Source organism: Micropterus salmoides, unplaced genomic scaffold (assembly GCF_014851395.1).
Source record: "Micropterus salmoides isolate LMB-PRFRI ecotype aquatic unplaced genomic scaffold, ASM1485139v1 Ms_hic_scaffold_16, whole genome shotgun sequence".
NCBI lineage: Eukaryota > Metazoa > Chordata > Actinopteri > Centrarchiformes > Centrarchidae > Micropterus > Micropterus salmoides.
In genome coordinates, this window is record NW_024040707.1 from 10,883,284 (window position 1) to 10,907,856 (window position 24,573).

General features: G+C 38.5%; 5 protein-coding genes across 9 annotated transcripts in view; 4 read left to right on the forward strand and 1 right to left on the reverse strand.

Moving 5' to 3' along the window:
- Nucleotides 1–1,390: 1,390 nt before the first annotated feature.
- On the reverse strand, nucleotides 1,391–6,459 carry LOC119905245 (eukaryotic translation initiation factor 4E type 3-like). Of its 2 annotated transcripts, none has more exons than XM_038722053.1 (7): nucleotides 5,962–6,459; nucleotides 4,979–5,051; nucleotides 4,426–4,520; nucleotides 4,265–4,325; nucleotides 4,109–4,175; nucleotides 3,830–3,985; nucleotides 1,391–3,365 (listed from the first exon to the last, which is right to left on the reverse strand). In XM_038722053.1, exons 1-7 carry the CDS (start codon nucleotides 6,114–6,116, stop codon nucleotides 3,319–3,321), a joined length of 654 nt encoding a protein of 217 aa, XP_038577981.1. In that variant the 5' UTR covers nucleotides 6,117–6,459; the 3' UTR covers nucleotides 1,391–3,318. The 2 variants fall into 2 exon arrangements, with proteins under 2 accessions (XP_038577981.1, XP_038577982.1); XM_038722054.1 differs by having other exon boundaries at nucleotides 4,426–4,523; nucleotides 5,962–6,030.
- A 15-nt stretch (nucleotides 6,460–6,474) lies between these two features.
- Nucleotides 6,475–13,536, forward strand: LOC119905244 (serine/threonine-protein phosphatase 4 regulatory subunit 2-A-like). 2 transcript variants are annotated; one of them, XM_038722051.1, is made up of 9 exons: nucleotides 6,475–6,666; nucleotides 7,387–7,468; nucleotides 7,654–7,824; nucleotides 10,553–10,646; nucleotides 10,793–10,830; nucleotides 11,000–11,074; nucleotides 11,293–11,442; nucleotides 11,690–11,961; nucleotides 12,314–13,536. In XM_038722051.1, the coding sequence occupies exons 1-9, from the start codon at nucleotides 6,633–6,635 to the stop codon at nucleotides 12,616–12,618; spliced, it is 1,221 nt and encodes a 406-aa protein (XP_038577979.1). In that variant the 5' UTR covers nucleotides 6,475–6,632; the 3' UTR covers nucleotides 12,619–13,536. The 2 variants fall into 2 exon arrangements, with proteins under 2 accessions (XP_038577979.1, XP_038577980.1); XM_038722052.1 differs by lacking the exon at nucleotides 11,000–11,074.
- A 1,927-nt stretch (nucleotides 13,537–15,463) lies between these two features.
- Nucleotides 15,464–17,342, forward strand: guca1b (guanylate cyclase activator 1B). Its single transcript, XM_038722055.1, has 4 exons — nucleotides 15,464–15,884; nucleotides 16,372–16,521; nucleotides 16,674–16,788; nucleotides 16,886–17,342. Exons 1-4 carry the CDS (start codon nucleotides 15,681–15,683, stop codon nucleotides 17,008–17,010), a joined length of 594 nt encoding a protein of 197 aa, XP_038577983.1. The 5' UTR covers nucleotides 15,464–15,680; the 3' UTR covers nucleotides 17,011–17,342.
- Nucleotides 17,343–19,047: 1,705 nt separating this feature from the next.
- oard1 (O-acyl-ADP-ribose deacylase 1) lies at nucleotides 19,048–21,062 on the forward strand. Its single transcript, XM_038722062.1, has 5 exons — nucleotides 19,048–19,362; nucleotides 19,521–19,686; nucleotides 20,027–20,085; nucleotides 20,500–20,612; nucleotides 20,754–21,062. The coding sequence occupies exons 1-5, from the start codon at nucleotides 19,318–19,320 to the stop codon at nucleotides 20,899–20,901; spliced, it is 531 nt and encodes a 176-aa protein (XP_038577990.1). The 5' UTR covers nucleotides 19,048–19,317; the 3' UTR covers nucleotides 20,902–21,062.
- Nucleotides 21,063–22,450: 1,388 nt separating this feature from the next.
- LOC119905243 (synaptotagmin-2-like) overlaps nucleotides 22,451–24,573 on the forward strand; it is a 61,010-nt gene continuing 58,887 nt past the window's right edge. For 2 of the 3 annotated variants that reach the window (XM_038722046.1, XM_038722050.1), the window contains exons 1-2: nucleotides 22,452–22,667; nucleotides 22,763–22,826. The gene's annotated coding sequence lies outside the window, so the exon portion shown is untranslated. Of the gene's footprint in view, nucleotides 22,668–22,762; nucleotides 22,827–24,573 lie in introns of all 3 variants that reach the window. The other variant, XM_038722048.1, reaches the window with a different exon arrangement.

The following is a 24,573-nucleotide window of genomic DNA, read 5'->3' on the forward strand; positions in this document are numbered from 1 at the left end:
GACGCAGGGTTAAGGAAAAGCTCCCCAAAAAGTAGGATAACGTTATCATTTTTTTGTTGCAGAGAAGGTCAAAATTGACGGCTCTAAAGGGCACTTCTATGAGTTTTATGCAACCATGGAATTGCTTCCATTTTCAAAATAAGGAAAATGGCAATTTTAAGAAGAAGGGAAATCTAAAAATCTATATTTGAAATGAACCATCTATTAGGTAAAGCAACATTATCCACAGAAGAGCAGATCAAATTGAATGATCTCCAATATGAAATTCATAATTTCTATACAGACCAGGGTCTGTATTTGATCAAGGGCAAATTGCTATAGAAAATGGAGACAGAAATACTAATACTAAATTGATACTAATAAATGAGGTTTTAGCTCAGTCGATCCTGGAAAACTTTAAATCTTTTACTCCTCATATCCATGTTTATCTTAAAATATTATGTGAAACATTTTTGTAACAGAAATAATAGGAATAGGAAAAGGCAAATCCTCTGGAAAGGATTGCTCATTACTTCTGTTCTGATAAAACAGAAAACCTTTTTATCGGTAAAGTTCTTGGTGAAGGGTAACAAATAACATTATCCCTCTCGAAGATGTGAGAGTATGCGTCAGTTGAATATTATTCTGACATTCCCAGTAAAACTAAACCTTACAATAATCGGATGCTCGCAGGGACGCTTCTCAGTCTTGTGCATATATGATATATATGATATGCAAAACAATGTCTCCTTGCATCACTCTCCATACACAATCTCGAGCATTTCATCCATAGTTTGTACAGTCCGAATGTAGACCAATACCATACACTAAAAAAAAATCAGTACAAGCGCCCTGCTCAGTAATGTGGATTTTTTATGGCCATAATTTGATGCAACCAAAAGAGGGAGACATTGTCCTTCTGTCTGTCATGAAATGGTCGCTTCCTACTCCTGAAGAAAGCTGAGTACAAGAGCCTACATGAAATTAAGGCCTTTCATTTCCTTGGTTTAAAATCAGAGACTGCATAAAAAAATCCACAGTCAATGTTGTCCCCATTAAGTGCCTATATATATATATGTATACACACACACATACTACCATGTATACATATATAAAATATATGTACATATATATCTACATAATTTAACATAAAACATATATATATATATGACACACACATATACTGTATATGTTGGATTCTTAATTTAGATTTAGAAACAATATTTACTTTACAATATTATAAAGTCTAATATTTGATTCATTGCAAAAATCTAATGATTAAATTCATGTCCTCATCTTTGAATCTAAAATCAGACCTTTTTTTTTTTTTTTACCACTTGTAGACAAATTGTGTAATATGCTGCTTTTTTAAAATTTATTACATACAGTAAGTTTTCCAAACATCAAAAGGTGAAAGTTTAGGTATCTTTATTTCTCAAACACGTGTAAAACTAATAAAGAAACACGACTTTGTACAATTCTAACATGCTGGACACAGATGACATTCTAAACTGCTGGTAAACACAAGGCACCATCCAAGATCAACAATCACTTACAAGGTCGGAGATCTGAAGTGAGTTGTCAACTGTATATGTGCAAGGGTATTGTTATTTGCTTATCCTACAGTACAGCATGTGCTTATAACATTATTACATGAAGATGAATAGAGAGAAAATAAAGTTTGGCAAAGTCGGTGGACTGAAAACTATGTCCTCCTGTGAATATTCTTTAGCAGAGAATCCAAGCCAAGACACTAGCGTCATAAACACTTTGTCAAAAACACTTTGTTGAAAACATTTGACTTGATTGAGAAATCATAGCAGCAGTCTTTCAATGGGTGTCCATGCATACTCCATAGCTACGTAGAAATTACCTCAAAATAGTACTAGTACTGAAAAAAATCTGTCCTCCTCTATGCAGTTTCGAATAGTAAATCTCATGCCCTCACTCATACGCTCTGTCACACACAAACACGCGGGAAAGGTGCCTTTGGTGAGATGTATAATGGTGCAGCTTCCTAAACTGTAACATTTCCCTAACATGATTAGGATTTTCAATTATACAAATACAGCATTTCACATCAGATAATACAGAAAAAATAATAAAAAACTTTAAACCTAGAGATCTGAGAAACACTGAAATTGTTTGGGTGCAGCAGTTGTAAACAAACAGATTTGACCCTGCAGCCGTGGTTGCATCACTTCAAACACCCGTGATTTGTACAAATAACGCTAAAATAGGCCCAAATCAGTCACCAAAGTTATATTTTCTTTTTTGTGTATTTCGCTCCATTATTTGTTTATTCTCTATAAACACTGGGGCCAATATTATCTATAAAGGATAGGTTTCACAAATGTAGTTTTAACACAGGTGAATAAAAAACATATAATTTCAACACTTACTACTAAAAGAAGGAAGAACTACAAGAAATCCATAGCAAATTGAACAAAAATAGTTTTACACTTCATGAGAAAAGGTGAAACAAAACCAAAGTGGACACAACTCCATATGGCCTGAAGGGACTTGTCTGATGTCTTACACACACACAGTGAGAAACAAAGTGCTTGATGCGTGACAGATTCTTAAACAATATGACAATCACAACACTGCAAATTCTACAGAATAAAAAATATTGCATATTATGTCTCAGTGTCATGATGTTTTCTGTACCGAGGTCATTTTATTGTAACAAAAACATATTCCTTTCACAATCCACTCCTATCCTAAAGAAGAAAATAAAAAAAGAATGTGCAATTTTCAGCTCATATATCAGCATTACAGCATACTAAACATCTATGTTCTCTGGTATAGGCAACAGTATTTTGGCTGTAACATACAAAACAGAGAAAAGAGCGGACTAGAAAAGCCTTGTAATGTGTTGTTAAGATAAAGGTTTGCTTTGTGGAACTAGGCCTCATCTTAGATTTCAAAAATGAGATTTAATTCAAAGACCTAGCCTTGTCTGTGCTCAGGAAACTGCACAAAATGTGCCATAATACATTTAAAAAATCTGACATGATCTGCCGTTTTTGGCTTCGCAAAACTTTGCAGTATAAAAACATACAAACACTGCAATAGATAAAATTAAACTAAAACGATGTTTGCCGTCCACTAAATTAAAAAGTATTTTGGATGTTTTTATAAATGACAGTAGTGCTCAGAAGATGGGGAATGCCATCGATTGAGAGTAATAAAACATGGGCTACATTATGAGGTAATTAACATGACACATTAAGCAAATATGAACTCAACTGCTTCAAAATGTACCGAAATATCTTCAAAACATGTTCATAAGCAAAGAAACATGTATAGTTCAAGGGTTCTGATGTTAACAATGTACTATGGTCTTGACCGACCTCCTTCAAAAGCATGGTGCTCCTCGTGTGCTGAAATAAAAGCAAAAGGAACAATTATTCACATTTTATTAGATTAGATTAGATTTAACTTTATTGTCATTATGCAGAGTGCGGGTACGGAGCTAATGAAATGAAGTTAACATCTAACTTGAACCTAACCTAGGTGCAGTTAAGCTATATCTTACGATATGTACAGTGAAGTTACAATATAAAGATATTATATAGTATATGTGAATATATTAAAAGTATGTAGAGTAGAGGTGGACAGTGTTAAGAGAATGAAGAGTGCAAATGTAAGGTTGTATGCACAGTATGAACAACATCTTTGCATCTGGTAAGTATGCAGAGTATAACAACGTATACACAGTTGGTTATGTATACAGTTGGTTGTATGTACAGTAACATTATTAAACAGTGTAGGGTTTATAGTTTTATTGTCAATCCATTTTTAAAACCATGATTTGTTATTGTTAATATTCCAAGAAAATACTCACGCTTATAAAACACCGCTTTAAAAGGTATTTCTGGAAGGAGCTCGTAGATCCTCCCCAAGATGTTGGACTCGTTAGCACAAGAAGCATTTCCGTTCCAGACCTGAAAGACGTCTTCTCTGTCCCTTACACTGACACTGACCCCAACTACTTCATCATCTGCAAGAACAGCAACAGGAAATGAGGTTTCTGACTTACAATATTGTGTACATATTAAATTTTTCATGTTTTCATTTCCTAAAGTAACTGCATTGTCACATAACTCAATCAAAAAAAACTTACCTGAGGCACAATAATCACTGAACTGTTCTCCAATAGTAGCCAATAGCAGCTCCTTCCACACAACAGACTGTCAATATGGAGACAAATCTGATAAATAGTAAATAATTGATAAGCAAATAGTACATAATAAATATGTATATTGTTTATGTCACTTACAGTGCATTCTTTTGGTACTTTCATTTTCCAAACACCCCCTTTGGCATTGCTTTCTTCTTCCCTGTACGCAAAACAGCAGGCAACATTACACAAACCAAGCTGAAATAATAACAAACATTATGAATAACACACACATGCATTTAACTTAAATTTAAACCTACCAGAGTGGTTTTCTTTCTCCTCTCATCATATGATAGCTACATCTCAGGGGCAAGCTGGACACGCCAGGTATGTTGTTGTAAACTCTCCAAAAGTTCTACTCCAGTGCCGAGGCGAACAGAGGAAACGGGTTATTTTATTGAACCATTAACTGGCACAGGGGGTACACACAGTTGGCCTTGTTCATATTTCACATCTACATAATCACTGTCTTTTCCTCATTGCTCTTAACCAACACAATTGTGTTCAGAGATTCATAAAGGGGAACTCTGTAACATCCTGCCATAATCACTATGGTATATGAAAAATAGCATGCTAATTAGGTTGTCAGTAACAAATGGTCAATAGCTCTATAAACTCTTTATTAGTACTTTATAGCACATAATAACATAATGATGCTTTGAACCACAGGCTGATGTTGTGGTTTGACCTGTATGACAGCACACAGGGATGCTACTAGCATTAGTGCTACTAGTAAATCCTGCATACTGTTTACTTTCAAGGCACAAAGACATCAGTGAAGTGCTCTTGCATCAAGACCGTAAAGCATCTTACCTGGACGGTCTCCACGGTGTAGATTTTCTTCAGGTTTGACTCACATTCAGCTGCTGTTGTTCCTGGTAGAGATCTGACAAAAAACAAACAAACAAAAAAAAGATCATTTGAATGCCATTTATATTTATTTAGCTTCTTTTAAAACAGCACGCTTGTAAAGATCCCAGGTACATTTCTCTCTCTAGTCCATTACTCAGGCATGTTTCAGGTTTCAGTTAGTGGCCCTCTGAGCAGACAGGTGGGGGAGGGTGGGATGGGGGGGTCAGGTGACAAATAAGCCAGTAAACAACACTGACCCAATTTGGACACAGTACACAGTACCCTCTGATTTGTACACACTGTTGATGAGGAGGTTTGTGCAACTCACCATCACTTGCATTCAACTCTGCTATGATTACTTAACATTAGGTGTGAAATCCCTCCTTAAAAAAGTTTGATTTTTTAAAATTGGGAACTTTGGTATATAGCAATAGCAAGTGTGAGATAATCCAACACAAGGGGGGAAAGTGGTTCACCAAACAATGGCAACAGATGAGCAGTGACTCAACAAGTTTTTACATAACACCTGCGCTCATAAAAATCCAAGTAAAGGCTAATTATGAATTCAAAATGACCTTCACCAACGTTATTATGTTCAGCCAGTCATAATTACGCCCTTCTGTTTATTTTAAGATCCTTCCAAGTGGAGGACTTGAGTATGTAGGTCAACGAGACAACGAGTTGGCAGAAAGGCTGCATCAACACTATTAATTGTAACCTGATTTCTCTGTGATTGATTAAAACAGATAATTCCCACACCTATAATGTTATCTTGGTTGCTATGACTGAAATACAGCAGGCCTGATCAAGTCGCCTTTGTTCTTTGTTCTCATTAAAAGGTCAGGTACAAAGAGTTCACCTACTTCTCGACACTGGTTATAGATTAATAATATAACGATGGTGAGGAGGGGGGGGGGGGGGGGGGTATCCAAGCAGTGTCTTACCTGTCAAGCCAGAAAGTCCACGAAGAATGTAAAGGCAGAGTGTCGCTTTCATTATTACTTGAAATCCCAGCCAAATCGCTGATGTGAATGTTGTGCTCCAGCAGAACAGGGCTGGATGATGTGCTCAGCTGTAATGCAGCTACTGGAACTGCCATTGTTAACGATACCTCTAAAAAACGACTAAGTAAAAGAACTAGCAGACCTCTTGGGCAGATGTTTCAGCCAGGGCTGGTATCGTTATATATAGGTTCGTTAGGTAAAATTGCCCCCTATCAGCTGCTGACTCATTGGCCGCTTGTCTTGGTTTGCTCCGTCACAACAACAGAAACACGATGACGCCCGCTGACTGCCTGCGGCATCTAACGTTACAGCAGCGCACCAGAGAGATCCAGAAGTTTCTGTCTTTAAGGCTGTAAAGTTACATGCTTTACCTAAAAATGGAAATATTTGCGCCATAAGAAGAAAAAATATTTCAATTCAGGCCACTTCATTCCGCTGCCTCGGGGGTTTTCAAATGCTTTGTTGATCTCAGGTTAAACTGGAACGCGTCTTCCGCAAATGTGAATACGCAATTTTAGACATGCGCAGTCTTCACTGCTACTAGCATTGTTGGGTTGCTACCCTGCTACTGCTAACTAGCAAGTATTTCCTGCCTGTGACTGGACACAGCAATGGACATCGACGCCCTATTGGAAGCGTTTCAAGGCAATATTTACAGTTATCCAAATTAATAAATTGTAATTTATTAGCGGAGGATTTTGACATTTGTTTTGATGCATTTAGCAAAATCTGTAATGTTTGCTAAGTAGGTTACGGACATGATCGTAACTTAGCTTACTGACAACGATAAACGTGTAGAAGAGGCACTTACGGGACAGTCTGATCTGTCTCTGCTTGACTTAACTAGTTCAATGTTATTGTCAACAACAGTTGGTCCCATTTTACACTCTTGACCCATTTATTTCTGTACTGATACGGATTATGTAAACAGCTAGCCGGGTAACGTCACAGTAAACAAGCTAACTTACTTACCAACTTTTACAAGAACTTTCCTGCTAGCTAGCTGAAATTGGTGTTTGGTGATTTTATGATGTCACGTTTAACTTGTTTCTTCCCTTTATTTTCACTCGACACAGCTGATAATTCAACACTTTACAATCATGTAATCATTGCCAAGTTACAGTTAATGCGCCAGAAGAAACCTGACGCTAAACGGGATTTAACATGTTTTCCAGATTAATTTCTAGAATACAATAGTCTCTAATCGTCATATGCATCTGGGTTGTTTGAAAATGTTCAACTTTAGGTTAAGGTTAATGCAGGTGCAACCAGTGTTGGCTGGGTTGTGGACTGATATGTATGATGTTTGGATAAACGATATTGCCAATAAACTAATCATCCTGTTTTACATGTGGGCATTTACAGATTTTGAGAAGAAAGGCAAGAAAGAGACCTGTCCTGTACTAGAGCAATTCCTGTGTCATGTTGCCAAGACAGGGCAGCCAATGTGAGTTGTCCACAAGGGCTCACACAGAACATTAAAGCTTAATGTTAAAGACATTAAAGACATAAGTTAGTCATTGGTGAACTCTTTTTGTGAGGCTTACTGGCATTTTTTTGCAGAAAATGTGTTCAAAGTCTTGTCATTCTTTCGTGTGTGACATGTAGACTTGCATTTTCAATATCTTCCAGGATCCTGTGGCCACAGTTCAAAACATACTTCATGTTTAAATTGGAAAAAGTCATGGATGATTTTCAGGCTTCAACACCAGAACAGAGAGGACCACATAATCCCAATGTAGAGTATGTTCCCTTCGAAGAGATGAAGAAGAGGATCTTAAAAATAGTGGATGGTTACAATGGGTGAGTAAGCCACTTTGCATATCGCAAACAAATCACAACCCCACATACATAACTAAATAACATAATCAATTGAATGAAAACACAACCACAATGAGAGAGGGAGATTTAGGTGTGCACTAAAGACAAAAATGTAAAATAATAAGGCATGCAAATCAAATCAGCTATCTGATTTGACTCATTGTGTACTGTAGTTAATTCATGTACATCTGCCTGAGTTATGTTACGTCCTCCTGTGTTTGTAAAATGCATTACAGTTTAGTGTCATAAGTCTTTCTCTGTAATGGGCTAGTTTCCCAAGATAGAAAGTTACTAGAGGTGCTCTGATCAGGATTTTTTGGGCCGAACACCGATTGCTGTAAGCAGTATTGGCCGATCACCAATCACTGGGTCTATTTCAAGCCTTCTATTTATCATATATCATTATACTGTATATTTATTTAATTAGTCCTATAACCAATGTATTAAGTATTAAATTTAACAGATGATAAAGTATAATGAAAGGACAACTGTTTATGTTAGAGACTTAAACCATAGAAGCCTTTGCCTAGTTACTGTGTACATCTTATAGCTTAACAAATATAGCTTTCCTGTGGAATAAACTACAAAAACAAAACAAACAGCATCTATATAAATTTACTTCAACTATAAAAACTGCAACAAAAAAGGCTATTGCCAAAATATTTAGTAGATAAAGGAGCACAGGCATCATGAGTCGATGAAGTAGCCGCTTTTTGTTCTGGAAAGCTCAGGGAGGTTCTGTGGGCTTTATGGGGCAGAGAGAGGGAGAGTGGGCTACAGAGAGGAGAGAACTGTTATCATTGAGATTTGAAAATAAGGGAAATTTAAATAAAAAGTACATGTTAAATCCATATTATATTGTTAATATTACTTATAGTTACTATATTCATTATAATTTCATTTAGTTTACCTCTACAATAGGCCTAGTTTTAATTCAGTGGTTTGTTTTCATTTATCAAATCCTTGTGCAAGAAGCACAGTCTACATTGGTCTCTTGATTAATTAATGGTAACTAACTTGTCAATAATCATAACCATTCTTGCAGAACAATTTGAAGCTACTGTTAGTTGGAGTCTTTACTCGCACATTGTCAGTCGTTTTTTACGGTTCACACGTTATCTATTTTTAGCATAGACTGTATAAAAAAAGGACATGTGAGTGAAATATGCCTTTCTTCTTCTTCTTCTTGTTTTAGCAATGTTACAGCTAATGTTTTACATACTGCCACAGGCTTTACCGGAAGAGAGAGTAGCAAACACTTTAAATACGGCCAGCAGATTTGTATTTGATTTTATGAGTTAAAAATACTGGAGATTTACAGAGAAACATTTAAACGGGAGCATACCAGGTGAGAACGGAAATATTCGGGAGAATCCCGAGGAAAACGGGATTCACCAAGAGAGGAATAGAGAGAGGGGGAGTGGGGTAATATTAGGTTACATCCACACTTTTTAAACAGTTTTATAGCGAATACAATCTCTGTCCACACCAGCGCTTTTAGCTGCGTGACGGGCGGAAAACAGACTTGGAGTCGTCGCAAAGTAAATACAGTGACATGCACAGCACAGGTGTATAAGTGTTATTTACACAGTACAAAATATTTTAATAAAAATACCAAAACTAAAACTGTGTCAGTAGCATTGTGTTTGTCTTTTGCATGACCGGTAAGATTGAATCAGAAAGCCAGATGTGAGTGTCTGTGTCATTGTTTTTAAAGTCCTCCATTTTAGGTCTTTTGATTCGCCGTTTTAGTCTGGACGGAAGGCGGAAACGTAGCAAAAGGTCTCTGTTTTAAAACGAAAACAGAGAGAGAGAGAGAGACATTCAGCTTACTGAGTGGCGCCTGAGCTGCTAAACGGCCCCTCTCTCTTTGCATCAGGAAACTCACACTGAAGAATCAGTCTCTCTCTGCCTGATGCGCTGTGGATCAAGACAAATAAACTCTGGTAGCGGGAAGGCGTGTGTGTGAAATGAGCATGACCGCGACAGTTTCACATGATCGCCCCTGCTTGTTGCTCCTGTCTGATTGCTGCACAACTCTCATTGTAAATGATTAACTGGGCGCATCAATCGCTTCCTGTCTGAAAAGGACTTTGGTGCTAGCTAGCTTTGAAAACTGCTCAAACCGCTGACTGTAATGATCGGCTCTTCTGATCGGCCTTTTTAGAGACCGCCAATCAAACTATTTAAAGCAATTATCAGCCGATTACGATCGGTGACCGATTTATTGGAGCTCAACTTAATGTTTTGCATGTGACTTTCCCAAAACATATTTGCATAAATACATTTTATCATCAAGCCTGGAAATATTTTGGAAATTTATTTGAAAATAAATATTAGCTCTTTAAACCAGAGGTCAACAATTACTTTACTTTAGATAGCTTCAAGCAACAAAACAAATAGGAAACAGTTGCTATTTTTCTTGGTGCATCAGTCAGATCTAAATGTAGTATTTTATTTAAAACATAATATTGTGTAAATTTTTCCCCTTGAATATAATAAGCAGTGTGTACTACCAAACATGATCATGATAATCATTCATATCAGAACTCATGACCAGCTGTGACTAGGGTTGACCAGGTCTGTCCAGAATGATCCAAGTTCTTTTCTGACTTATCTCTAGTGCTGCCAGGTTCGGCAAGTGTTAGTGCTGGCTGTGAGACAGCAATGTGTAGCTTATCCTAAATACATCTCTTGATAACCTTTACAGAATCCCATTCACCATCCAGCGTCTATGCGAACTCCTTACAGACCCCAAGCGCAACTATACAGGAACAGAGAAGTTTCTCGTGGGTTTAGAGAAGGTGAGCACTACATTGTACAATTTGCGTAAAAGTCCACACACTCTTAAGTTCACTAAAGATAAACAATATTGATGTATGTTGTGTTTAACACACTTTGCATTGCTTTGAATTTAAGTCTAATATATATTATTGTTTATGTATTGCAGAATGTAATGGTGGTCAGCTGTGTGTACCCCACATCAGAGTAAGTACAGCTCTTAAGCTTTTGCTTCCCTTGCTCTACTGGCTGAAGTATTTCTGTTAAGCTGCATATGATGCACATTGACAGCTCCCTTGAATTTGCTTATTCAGTCACACCTACAAAGGCACAATTAACAGCCAGTTGTTTTTGTGCCTTTCTACTTCTTTCGAAGGAAAAATGGGGCATCCAGTGTAAACAGAATGAATGGAGTGATGTTTCCTGGTAACTCTTCTCTATATTCAGACAGGTGGGAGCCACATACTTGTCAGTGATTGACTTCCACAAATCTAAAATTGCCTCAGCAAGTGGAAAGTTGAATTAGTTTAGAGCCAAATATCCAAAAACCAACAAGGCTACAGTAAGGGCATTTATGTCTTGCCTGTCAGTTTGGGTCTTAGTAGTTCTGCTAATTTGCCACCTTGTGATATGAGTTGTTTAAGAAATTGTCATTTTCTTTTTCTGCAGTCAAAACATAAATGGACCAAGCACACCAAAATCGCTCAACAGACCAAAGCTGTCAAGCTGTCATTCGCTTTCGACCAATGGGCTCCCTGACTGTACAGTCAGTAAAGAGCCAGAGGCAACCACAGAGGAGGTGGAGGAGCACCATATCAGGTAATTGAACTAAGTTTGGTACATATATGGGTCTGTGATTGAGTATGTAGTTTGATGAGTGAGTCCATTCAGTATGTTTTTATTTAAAATGCAATTACACTGAAAATATATGTGAAGCCCAGACATTTCTTCCTTAAGCAGATCTTCGCAAGACTGCACCTTTAAAACGAATACATGAGCTGCTCATTGCCTTTATCTTAACTATATATTTTGATGAACTGATTCCCCGCGTCTGTCATTACTGCAGTGATGCCTCGTCCTCAGAAGGTGAAATTTCCCCAAACAGCGGGATAAAGAATAAACACCCCGAGGAAGAGGAGGAGGATTCTGATGCAGATAAGCATGAGGTCAAGAGGCTGAAGTTTGACAAAAAAGAAGAAGGTGAAACAGAAAGTGAAGAAAAGAAGTCATCTTGTTGTAAAGTGTCAGAGAGCTTTCCAGAGACTTCAAAAGACTTGTGTGGTCAAGAGTACAAAAGTGGAACATCTAGTGACACACCTACAATTTCAGAGGATCATGGTAAGTGTTAACCCATTTTCACTTAGCGGACATAGTATGGTCCCTTAAGCACAATATGTAGTCATTAAAGCCCCAATAATTTCCCTCATACTGTATATGCCAGTTTTCGAGATGATGTTTAAAGTTGTGCTTCAAAGGGATACAAATAAAGATAAACTCAATATATAGTTTTTGGACTGTTGGTCAGACAAAACAAGACGTCGCTTTGGGAATTTTTGATGGACACTTTTCACTCTTTCCTGACATTTAATAGACAAACAGCTAATCATATTTGAGAAAATAATTGCCAAATTAATCGATAATGAATATAATCATTAGTTGCAGCCCTAATTTTGTCCACTTTGGTTCTCAGAGCCCAGCAGCACACAGTCAGAACCTTCTGAAAGGGAAGAAGACTCATCTGAGAGGAAGGATGTCCACAGTCTGGAGAATGACAGCCCTGTGGATCAGCCTGAGCAGGCTGCTCCATCAGAGAAGAGTACAAGCTCTGAACAGGATAAGGGGGAAAGTAGTAGCAGCAGCAGCAGTGATGGAGAAGGCCCACCCATCGACAAGCAGGTCCCCTCAGCCAGTAATTCACCAGACTTGTCAACAGAGGTTGACGCTAACAATACAAACAGTGCAAAGACCGCGATAGAGCCAGGGGAACATGACTAACTTGAAGCCTAGCCTGCCAACTGACTTTTTTTTACACTGTATGATACCACACCAAGGGTATGTCTGTAGCACTGTGGACCTCTAAACTTCAGGACCAGGAGCGATGTGGACCTCGAGATTCATCACAGAAGGATCTTTTTGTCCGCTTCAGTTACAACTACTCAAGGCCACACATCACCTGGTCTTTAAACTGGAAGGACATGATTTAAAGAAGATAATAGGGACTGCTTTTTCACTGTTGACTAAAAGTTTTTCTAATCTTTTGTTCCTGATTTTTATATCTGAGTGTTATAATTTAACCTTGAATAACTGATGTATTCAATATTTTCATTGTTCTAGTAATATTTCCAAAAAGATACATTTGACAGTTTGAGTTGTGTTTTGGCCTAAGCATAGTTGTTTTGACTATCTTTCTTATGAATGGGTGTGTCTCCAGTTGAATGAGGACATGTGCCACTAAGAATGTGAAGCAACACTTCAAACATGTTAGTTTGCTTGTTCTATGAAGCACAGACCATAAAATGTATTTCTGATTAACATTATTTTGCACTTCTTTGCATTGACCCCCTGAAGGATGTGGAAAACGTCATAGTTTTGCTTTGTCACTGTATGAAGCCAATATCAACACACAATGTTGCCAGTAGTAACCAGTTTGGTTTGGTAGTATAGTGGGTTGGCTTAAGGGAAGTCATATCTGCATCAAAATCTGTCAGCAGAACACAACGTACTTTTACACTTTCTGTAAGTCATACTTTAGTTTTCCAAGTGTCCCTTTTGATAGCTTTGATTTTTACATTTTTGTAGACTTGTTATACATGGCCATTGCCTTTGTAGAACTAATAATGGCTGGAAATTGAATGCTTGAGCTTGTGTCATAGTATTCATGGAAAGCAATAAAAGCTCAAAATTTGAAGTGTACTACGCTCAGTTAATATTAAGGGATTTGATCTTTTGAGTTGCAAATCTAGTTATGTTTCATACCTGAGAACAATGACAGCCAGTGAATTATGGGAATTACTTTTTTGCCATGCTTGAGGTGTGACTCCCACCCCACACTTCAAAATTTCCTCATGTCTAACAGTAAGTTCATGACCAGATTTCTGTCTTCAGCAGTACATTGACTTAAATGCTGGCAGAATATGATAACATGCTGATTGTACACCAACACTAGCCAAATGTACTATATTATTAGCAATTTAGTATTTTATGTCAGTAAATTTGCTTTATCATGTTTTTAAACATTCTTAACGTTTACTTCTAGTATTAGCATGTTTGCATGACTGTTGATGGTCTTGTTTGTTTGTTTTTAAGAAGTGCACTGTAAAATGTTCCTTATTGTCATCATACTGCGGTACAGTGAAAATTCGCATGGCTTATCCCAAAGTAGTTAAATTGTCGCAGAATAGTAGTAAAATAAAACAAATAAATAAAAGCAGTAACAGAACACAGCAGCAATGGCTGTATAATAATAAAGTAAAATTACACATTTATATAATATCTCAACAACTACTAGATTGCTATGGATTGATTTACAGACATTCATGGTCACCATAGGATAAATCCTTCTGACTTTTGTCAGCCCCTGACCTTTCCTCCAGTGCCATCAATATGTTGACATTTGTGGTTCAGAGTGAAATATCTCAACTAATATTAGATGTTTTGGTGATCCTGTGACTTTTCCTTTAGCAATCCTCTGGTCTGAATTTAAATTTATGCATGGTCCCCAGAGGATGATCTGTTGTAATAACTTGGATCTCCGGATTTCTCATCTGGGTTTTCAGTTAATTTTGTCCAATATGTAAGTTTATGACCAAATACCTGCAAAGCTTACAACATTCCCGTCAGCCTCAGCTGAACTGTGTTTAGTGCTAATTAGCAACAGAAACATTTGCCTGCTAAGATGCTAAACCAGCACAGGGAACATGGTAAACATCAACATGCTAGCATTATCATTATACGCACGTTAGCATGCTTACAAGTTCAGCCTCACAGAGCAATTAGCATGGCTGTAGTCAGTAGTAGAGGAAGTAGCAGTGTTACAGAGACAATACAGAAATGAAAGTTACTTGGGACCAGTCTTGTCAATGCAACCTGGGTACACAAAAAGATCTTATGTAAGATGATTAAATGAAGGAAAATATGAGTGAGATTTAAATATATATCTTGTGTAAGTACGGAGGGTGTGAATCATTTTAATCCGGCGTGACACCTCAGATGGCCTTGACACTTCTAAACTAAGATTATCACTATCCCTGTTGTCAGCACATACCGTGGGCCTGGCCAAGCTTTCACCTGTCTATAATGGCCATGGCAATCACCAACAGTGACACTGTTATTCTACTGGGAAGGATTACTTAAAGGAGTACATCAGGGATGTACTATTATTCTATCATAAAGTGTGGGGACTCAAAACAAACAGATTAACAAAGATTGTCAAAATCTAAACAGCATATATCCAGATTTTTATTGGCTAGAATTGGTCAAGCGCTTCCAGATGGGCTGAATCCTACATTTCCCATAAAGATGCAACTAATTGCATCTTTCCATTAGACACTCTGGCTTTAAATCTTTGTGCCTAGTAAACTGACCCTGCCATGCAAACATTTATTCATCCAGTATAATAATTACGTTGTTATTAAAAGTTCCACTAAACCATAGAGATACTTGAAACCTATTAGTAAGGAGTGTGTTTCTTCAAAGCGAACACAGAGTAAACACACTTTTTCTGTTTATGTAGAAGCAAGGCCACAAAGAAATCCTCTCATGAGCAGTCTGTGAACTAATTGATTTTGACAAGTGTCCATTTCTAATCCCTTATCATGTGATCCTTAACAGTGTCTCATCCTCACTCTCAGATGGGATATGCCACGATAGAGAGCCCAATAACAATTCAGCTTGTATGAACTTTCGCGTCATTTTGATAATTTTGGTCTTTACCGATTTGCCCAAAGTTTGTTTGTAATGTAGAGGGAAGCTTTAAAAGAATTACCCAGGTCAAACTGTTTCATGTAATGTAAGAAAAACATTTAAATCTTTAGGGAGCTGAAGAAAACATTTCCAAAATGGGTCAGCGCCTGAGCGAGGATAGTGACCCAGACAAGGAAATTGATGTGGCAGAGCTGCAGGAATGGTACAAAAAATTTGTTGTGGAATGCCCGAGTGGAACTCTCTTCATGCATGAGTTCAAAAGCTTTTTTGGCGTTACTGAGAACAAGGAGGCCGCAGATTACATTGAAAACATGTTTCGGGCCTTTGACAAGAACGGCGTAAGTATAAACTTAAGCTGTGTGGAAGTATAAGCCTTGTACAGAGTCATTTGTATCACATCAATATTGACACTACACTTGTCACAGTAACAGTGAACATCTGTTGACTGAAAGCATTTGTGACAATTGCAGGTAAAGTCCATTATTGAGCACATATCTTTAGAGCTGACACAATTAGTTGATTACTCAATTAGTCATCTGACAGAAACTATTTTGATAGTCGATTAATTATATAAGTAAACATTCACAGCTTCTGGAATGTGAATATTTGCTGGTTTTCTTAGTCCTCTATGAAAGTTAACTGAATATCTTATCCAAATATGTCAACTTGGGCCCTGGGAAATTACGATGGAAATTTGAATGCTTCAGTTTCTATCATTTTTGTCTTTATATTCTTTTTAGTATATTGCAGAACAGACATTTTGCCTGTCAAAGTAAAGAAACATTTGGCTCATAGCATTTGAACTCTTTCTTTTTATGTACACAGGACAACACTATTGATTTTCTGGAGTATGTGGCAGCCTTGAACTTAGTCCTGAGGGGAAAATTGGAACATAAGCTTAAATGGACATTCAAAATGTACGATAAAGACGGAAGCGGATGCATTGATAAAACAGAGCTTCTTGAAATTGTGGAGGTAATATTTACTATTATACAGTAACTATATGCAACTATTAATGTGCTAGGCTTTTAAGACATTTCAAAGAATATTTGAAGATAAATCAGAGGGCTGTGATGAAATACAGTCCATGCATGAATCCTTGTAACATACTTTCCTGTCACACACAGTCTATTTATCGACTGAAGAAAGCCTGCCACGGAGAGCTAGATGAAGAATGCATGCTGCTGACCCCAGACCAAGTGGTTGACCGAATATTTGAGTTGGTTGATGAAAATGGAGATGGTGAGTGTTTGTAAACAGTTTTCTGTAATATACTTATAATTACTGTAAAATGTACAGTAAAATAAGCCCAGAGAATGACTGTCCCTCATCATCTTAGGGGAGCTCTCGTTGGATGAGTTCATTGACGGCGCACGGAGGGACAAGTGGGTGATGAAGATGCTGCAGATGGACGTCAACCCTGGGGACTGGATCAATGAGCGAAGACGCAGTGCTGACTTCTAAGGCTAGAATTTGAACTGTCAATCTGTCGCATCCTTCATCCAATCATACTCTGATTTTGTATCTATTGCAGTTTATATGTATATAAAAGATGACAACACCAGTCACATCCTGGAATTCTAATGATATATTTTGCTTGTAAAGGGGCAACCTGTTTATTCATTTTAGTTTTGGTTTCACACAAGTTATTAAGCAACATAGTTTTGACATTATTTATTGCCATTTGAGGTATGTTTCTATTTCATAGCTTGAATACATAGGGTGCTTACTGTATTTACCTTTTGTGTCATGAGCAAAAATGTTATTCAATAAACATACTTAAAGCCCCTACACAACTATGCTCCACCAAAGAGTGTTTTTTTCACTTAGTATGATTAGATCTGTGTGGGCGTATGCACAGTAAGATTGATTGACCTTTTTTTCTCACTACCTGATAGTTTTGATGCAACTATTAGACTGGGACGACTTACAATTTTATTTTTTTATCAGTGCAGTCGGTTTGGTAGCTTAATGTTAATGTTAAAGGTTTGCAGGGTCTTTTAAAACAATTAACACCAAATTTAACCAAATTAAGGCTGGTGCCAAAGTAAAGGCAAACAAATATGGGGTATGACCATCAGTGGTTTCAGTCAGGTCAGGATGATGGATGCATGGAAAAGGTGTGTGAGGGTGTTGTAATGTGCAAGAAATAATAACTATCAACTAAAACAACATGTCCAGAAACCAAGGCGAAGGTGGAACCTGTGGCGGGAAACAGATGATAACAAGTTAGCAGAGAGGTCCGTCCATCCTCAACCCAGCAGCAACCTCACCCCTAAGAATGAGAATAAAATGTTAAATACTCTACAGGGCAATTAGCCCAGTTGGCCAGAGTTACTGCAATCAGCTCTTCCTCTACCAGGAAGAGAGAGCGGCCACACCCACACATAACCCCACAGGGCATCACACTATGTGTATAGACATTACATTTTAAAACTACAACTCAATGCCTGAGAAATATCATGATTAGTGGAGACAATTTCACGGTTTTCAGCTGAAAAAATAGTTGGTAGAAGGTTTCAGTTTTGTGTAAATATTCTAACAGACCTGCCAACTCTCACGCATTCAGCGTGAGACTCATGCAATTGACACTTTTCACACGCCCTCGAGCTGGTAGAGTTTTGCAATATAAAAATGAATAAACTAAAGCACAGCCTTGCTCTGTTGGTAATGTGAGCCTCACAGAGCTGCTGAAGTTAACATGTGAGGATCTGTGGTAAAGTGTTTTCAGTTAGTTTCGTTTTGCACAGGTCTCATCTATCTTAATTTATCCTTGAGGTGAAAAGGTGCCACATTTAAAGAGGAACTTCCCAAAAGAAAGACACAAAGGGGAGGGAGGACTAAATCATGAAAGAAACAGAAATACAGAAGGCTTCTGAGTTAAATTCTGGCATATTTTATATTTTAAATAGTCACCTGCTGCCTGAGTTTTGTGTTTCCGTTGACATAGCCTAGATAAAAACATTTCCACCATCAACTGATGCAGACAAATTCACCAGAATGCAGAAAATTAAGTGTTTAATGATAAAAAAAATACAGTGGCTCCTACATTGCTAAAGGAAAAGCTATGCTGTTGCTTAGTATAAACTATAATATTCCATACATTCTCCAGAAATACATCTCTGGTTTGACCCATAGATTCTGGGGGAAGACTATTAGGTTTGGTCAAAATTAAGGCTATCATGTCTGGAGGTTGGCAAGTATCCTGATCACACTGATCTGACCATGATTATTGACTTGGCTTTTCATCTGCACATATATGTGGCTGTTTAAAAACAAAAGTCCTGAGGATTAAAGAGTGATGACCCCGACCCCTGCGGTGGAATATGACATAGAAGTCCTAAAATGAACCGACCTCCAATACCGAATCTCACTCCACACTAAATTGAATAGTTGGCAGATGGTAGTCAAATTATGGATGGTGCTAATATCAATGAATCTGCCGAGTAGCTTTTAAACACTTCGTTATTCAGGATATACCGTCTCTCCACAAAGTCTCGCGAGAAGACAGACCGATTTCATGGCAGTTGCTGCAAACCGAAACCTACTGAGCAACCAAAGAGCACACCGAGTACCCCTTAATTTACCATTAAAACGGCTGCCTCCTGTCAACTGTTTGTAAGTTATACGAGACATTTTACTGTCGCATGATAAGCTTATGTTAGCTAACACGTCTTCTAGCAGAGGATAAGCCAGCGTTAATGTGTTTACGACTGAAACGTTACACACCTAACGTGAAACACCGCACAAGTTCCCTACTCACTGTTGTCAATGTCGTCTGAACTTGAGAAACCAGTCAACACTGATGGAATCAAGGTAAATATTACGCTTAAAGGGGAAAAAACGTTTGGTTGACATGCTCTAAAAAAGGGGTGTTTCTGTCATAGTTTAACCTTCTCAGACGCCAGTGTTTATTTCTCTTGCTCTGTTATTATGCTTCCTCACACGGTGCAATGCTGCCCCCTCCTGGCCAGCCTGCAGAACACAGCTGGAAACTGAATTATGTGACTGGGAATCTGTTCTCCTGCCCTGAGGACGACGCTCTTGCTCACTGCATCAGTGAGGACTGCCGCATGGGGGCAGGCATAGCAGTGATGTTCAAGAAGAAGTTTAAAGGGGTAGGAGAGTTAAAGGAACAGAGTGAGTCAGCCCGTTTTATTATAAATTCATCAGGAGGGAAAACGTCTTATTTTGGAGGGGGTATTGATTTCCAGTCAGTCATTTTGTTCACCACAGAGAAGCTTGTTTAGTTTTTAGTAGACTATTAAAACTTTACAGTTGGACACAATCATCTTATTCTGCACTGTCCTACTTTATATATTATGTATCAATTGTTCAGTGCTTTTATAGCTTCAGACCGAGTTTACAGCATGAATTTAATGACTTGTTCACCTGAGGTTTAATTTTAAAAACCCATTATATTTGGGCTTTGTATTGTATTTTATTCTGATGTAGATAATATCTTTTTGTATCCAAACAGAAAAGCTGACGGGACAGTGTGCTGTACTACAAAGAGACAGACGTTTTGTCTACTATCTGGTAAAGTCTTAAAACAAGAAGTGGCCGTGCTTTTGGTGCAGTGGCTCCTATAGGCTCTGGAACCTCCTCCCTTTAGCCTTCAGAGCTATGGATTCTGTGGAAACTTAAAAAAACAAAACAAATAAAGACAAATCTTTTTAAACAAGCTTTTAATTAGCTATATGGTCTTGCTGTCTTCTAATTGTTATGGTATTGTGACCTTTTATGTTTTTATTTACTGTAAAGCACATTGTGACCCCCCCCCCCCCCTTGTCTGTGAAAGGTGCTATATAAATAAACTTTACTTACTTACTTAAAGATGTAACAGTTATTTAATTATTATTATTATTGTTATTTAATTTAATTATTTCCTATGCACATTTTCAGAAACATTGTTGTTCATTTTAATGTTGCTTTCCTTTTATTATATTGCAGATCACAAAGAAAAAGGCCAGCCAAAAGCCAACCTATGATAGCCTGAGACAGAGCCTGGACGACATGAAGTCACACTGTGCACTGAACGGAGTAACACGAATATCAATGCCTCGGTTTGTATCGTTTAGTGATACTTCATCGACCCAGATTCAAGAGGGAAATGCTCATTGAATTCATTTTAAATGTGACATGATTTGTATTGGTTCTGTTACTGTTACAGTTTATCAGTGTGTGTTTCTCTCTCTTTGTGACAGTATTGGTTGTGGCCTGGATCGACTGCAGTGGGAAAGAGTATCGGAGATACTGGAACAGGTCTTCAAACACACAAACGTGTCCATCACAGTCTACAGCCTTCCTGAGAAAGCAGAGACCACAGTGATGAAGGAAAAGATGTGTAGATGATTGATGGAAATGTTTGTTTATTGTAATATGTAGTTTATGCACTTTTCTGTATCATTCCCGCAGAATATATGGCCGTGATGATAATCTCTTTTCAGTGGGGAAAAAAAAATTATTTTATAGATGGCATGGAAATAAATGTTCTTTTTTCACATCAAAGTCAACTGAATCCCTATTAACCTCTGTAAGAAGATGACAAAAAGGACATATTTGTACAGATTATCCATTATGTGTATGTGCATGTGCAATCAAACATTTTCAGCTTATTTGACAAGATAAGGGTTACTTCCAAAACATGCTTATCTAGATTCGTCACTAAATCCAGATATTACTGGGATGTATTCACCTCTCCCATCATGTTTCACATTACATGGTATTTGCACCAGGGCGTTGAGCTTAAAATATCAGGTATCTCTTTCCCATTCTTCTACCAGGCAATTTCGTTGTTGATATAGCAAACAGTATATTTGCATTTCTCCGTGGGCATCATATAACTTCTACAGTGCTTGTTGTAGCCTCTGCAGATGGTCGAGGTATTGTATGATTCATTATTGATCTGCTTGGGTATTGCACTTTAATGTAGCCGGGACACACTGGAAGTACCAGATGTGAGTCAAAGAAAGAAGGGGCGGGAACCTGACACCGCAAAGTCAATCCCACACACGGGTAAGCCTTTTAACTCACCATAAAACTGATGTGGGAAGCAGAGAGCTAATATTATGCAATCTTCACTAAAAGCTGTATATTACATTAGATGGATTAAATAATCCTACTGAAGGGGGCTCCTTTTAATACTTTGACGATATGTACTTCAGGTATGATAATTAAAATAAACCTCAGTAGCAGTGAGACTGTCTGAACAGGCTCAGTAGTTTACTGCCTGTGACCCTCCCACTCTCCTTTGGGGCACCTTCAATAATTCATGAGGAAAAGGCATTAACCGCTGTACACTGCGGCTGCCTGCCCATAACCCCCCCCCCATATCCTGGCTGGCTGGAAGACTGTACTTCAGCATCACTGCAACCAACCCCCACTCTCCTCCTCCTTTTCCTCCTGCTCCCTTCCCATCCCCCTTCTTGCCTGGCAATTAGACTCCACACTGCAGCAGAGCCACATAGCCACGCAGCAACGAGTGCAGGGAAATCTCCCTTCATCTGACCTGGCATCACACCTCAACATGCTGCAGCTGGTGGACTGTGCATCCAAATCTGCGCTCACCCCCCCTAAATAGCACCTCTTTGTTCCCAAGTAGCTTCTGCTTGTCCCACTGCGGTCCACTGATTTGCCGCCGATGCTCTCCCCCATTCCCACTCGCTCCTTTTCTCTCCCTTATCCCCCCCCATCCCCCCTCCCTCTGTCCTCCATTCCTTTTTTTCTTTGCTCGATGCGTATGAAACTGCAGAGCTCAGCATTCTCCTCCACAGGCACTTAGTGAAAAAAGGGAAAAAAAGAAGAGAGATGAGCTGGGCGGGAGGGTTTCTGGTGCACCACACAACTGGAGCCCTTCCAATTAAAGAAGAGAGCTTATGTTATTGAAAAGCAGCTTAGCCAATCAGGAGGCAGTGCAGGCAAAGACAGCAGGAAAAAAGCAGCAGAGCGAGTGGGCAAGAGGAAGGGGGGTAAAAAAAACTGCAGTGTGTGAGCGTGTGTAGTTTTTATCTCTCCCCTGAGCAGATCTTTATCAATTTGTGTACTCCAGTCTTGGGGTGCATGTGACTGGGTGTCTGTGTGTGTATATGTGGCAGAGTTTACAGGAGGACAGAGTAAAGGTGTGTCCAGAGGGCTGTGTTGACTTATTCATTCTGAAACTGGAAATAAGAGAAAGTATAGGAGAAGATTGATTCTTTTTCTCTCTATCTCAAAGTGTCTCTGAACCTGTGGAGAAGGGGAAGAGCTCGGTGTCCAGAAGAGAGCAACCTGCACTAAAGGTAAGCAGCTGCGTTCTCCTCCTACTTGCAGGCATGCTGGGTTTTTCATCTTTTTTTTACTCTTGCGAAGTTGTTTTTGTATTCTTAGCCAGTGTATGTTCTGGCTTGTCAGCCTTCTTTCAGACTTTCACATGAAATACATTTAAATATATACATGAATTTATCCTCAAATGTTTTGTTTTTTTTTACATTCTAAAGATTTGGCAGAAAAGCAGAGGGAGAGGTGGAGGAAGGCAGAGTGGGAGGGGAAAGGTTAGTGCGGGACTCCCTGATGCTTCCAGGCAAGTTTCTGTGCACACGGTTCTCTAGTGCTGCAGTATCCTATTACATCCCTGAGTGGAGCTGCCTCAGCATCCAGCCAGTGCCAGGCAGAGCCACTCAAAGCAGCTCCCAGATTTCTAAAATGACTGCCACGGTTTAAACTTATTTTTTCTATCCCTGGTTGGGACAAGAGTCAAGTTGTGTCCCATATACTGGACATTCAGTGCACACTGATAAGCTCAGAGAGCACTGCAGCTCATTTTAGTTTTGTTGTGCATGCTCTCATTGTGCATTCTGGGTATAATTTGGGGTTGCTTAGATAACAGATTGAATTGGCTATGATAGCGTTTGAGCCTGCTGAGGAGTTTTTTGTTTTGTTTATCCGGTGCTCTGGGACTTCCTTCAGTTCTTAGGCTGCAGCAAAAGTAGACTCTCTGATTGGGTGAACTAGGCTTACTGACTACAGTGAACCAAATAAGCAGAAAGCAATAGCAGTATCATGTATGTGTACCTTCACTTGCATATTTATACACTGAAGATACGGATCGTAATTATTGTAAAATGAGCTCAACCACAAAGGAAAGTGAAGCTTTGTTTGTTTACAATGAAGGGCAGGCGATTCACACTAACACGTGTTTTACTTTCACTCTGCATTTATCAATAGCCTTCTGTAAGAACAATCACACTGTATTTATTTCATCCCACTGTCTCTTCTTTTTGAGGTCTGACCTTCATCATTTGTGAATGAAAATATGATACTGTCCAGCAGTGGGCACTGTGTGTTTTCTCTGTTGAAAATGTCTGTGAACACTGGCCTGCTGCAGAATGGGAGGAAATATGGATGGACAAGGTGTATTTTGTGTGGGCACACTGAAAAGGTGTTGTTTGACAGGATACAGAGTACAGTGTGTGCTGGTGTTTTTTATACTACTTAGAACAAAGGCTAATACCTTTCATCCTTCAGATAGTTAGATAGGCGCAAAAGACATAGGCTACATGAACCTGACCAAACTCACTGATCCCAATAACTGGTTTTAAATAGCATTTCAATAATTCAACACTTAGTTATATTCGGGGATAAGGAGAGAGCTGGGAAAGAAGTGTTACTGATTTCAGCACCATGGACAGAGCTCAGAGCAAATTGTTTAATGCAAACCAGTGTTTAGCAATGAGGGTGGGGTGACAGTTTAAGGCAAAGCTATGTCTATTTAGATGACCTGATAAATTGTCTGGCCATACATATTTCCAAGTCCCTAATTGATACTGGAGTTGGCTGTGCACATCTGTTATTTTGCGACTTCAGTTCAAGAAGAAAACACTTTTCATTATTCATGCACCTCTCTTTTTTTAGAACACAATCCATCTTAAAGAGAACTGTGTCTTTGCAGCTAGGTGCTGAAAACTCAGCTCCTTGCTATTTCCTTTTAAAACCCCATATCCTTTCTGTCGTTGTCTATCTGTATTATAACTGTATGCTCCAGGTGGG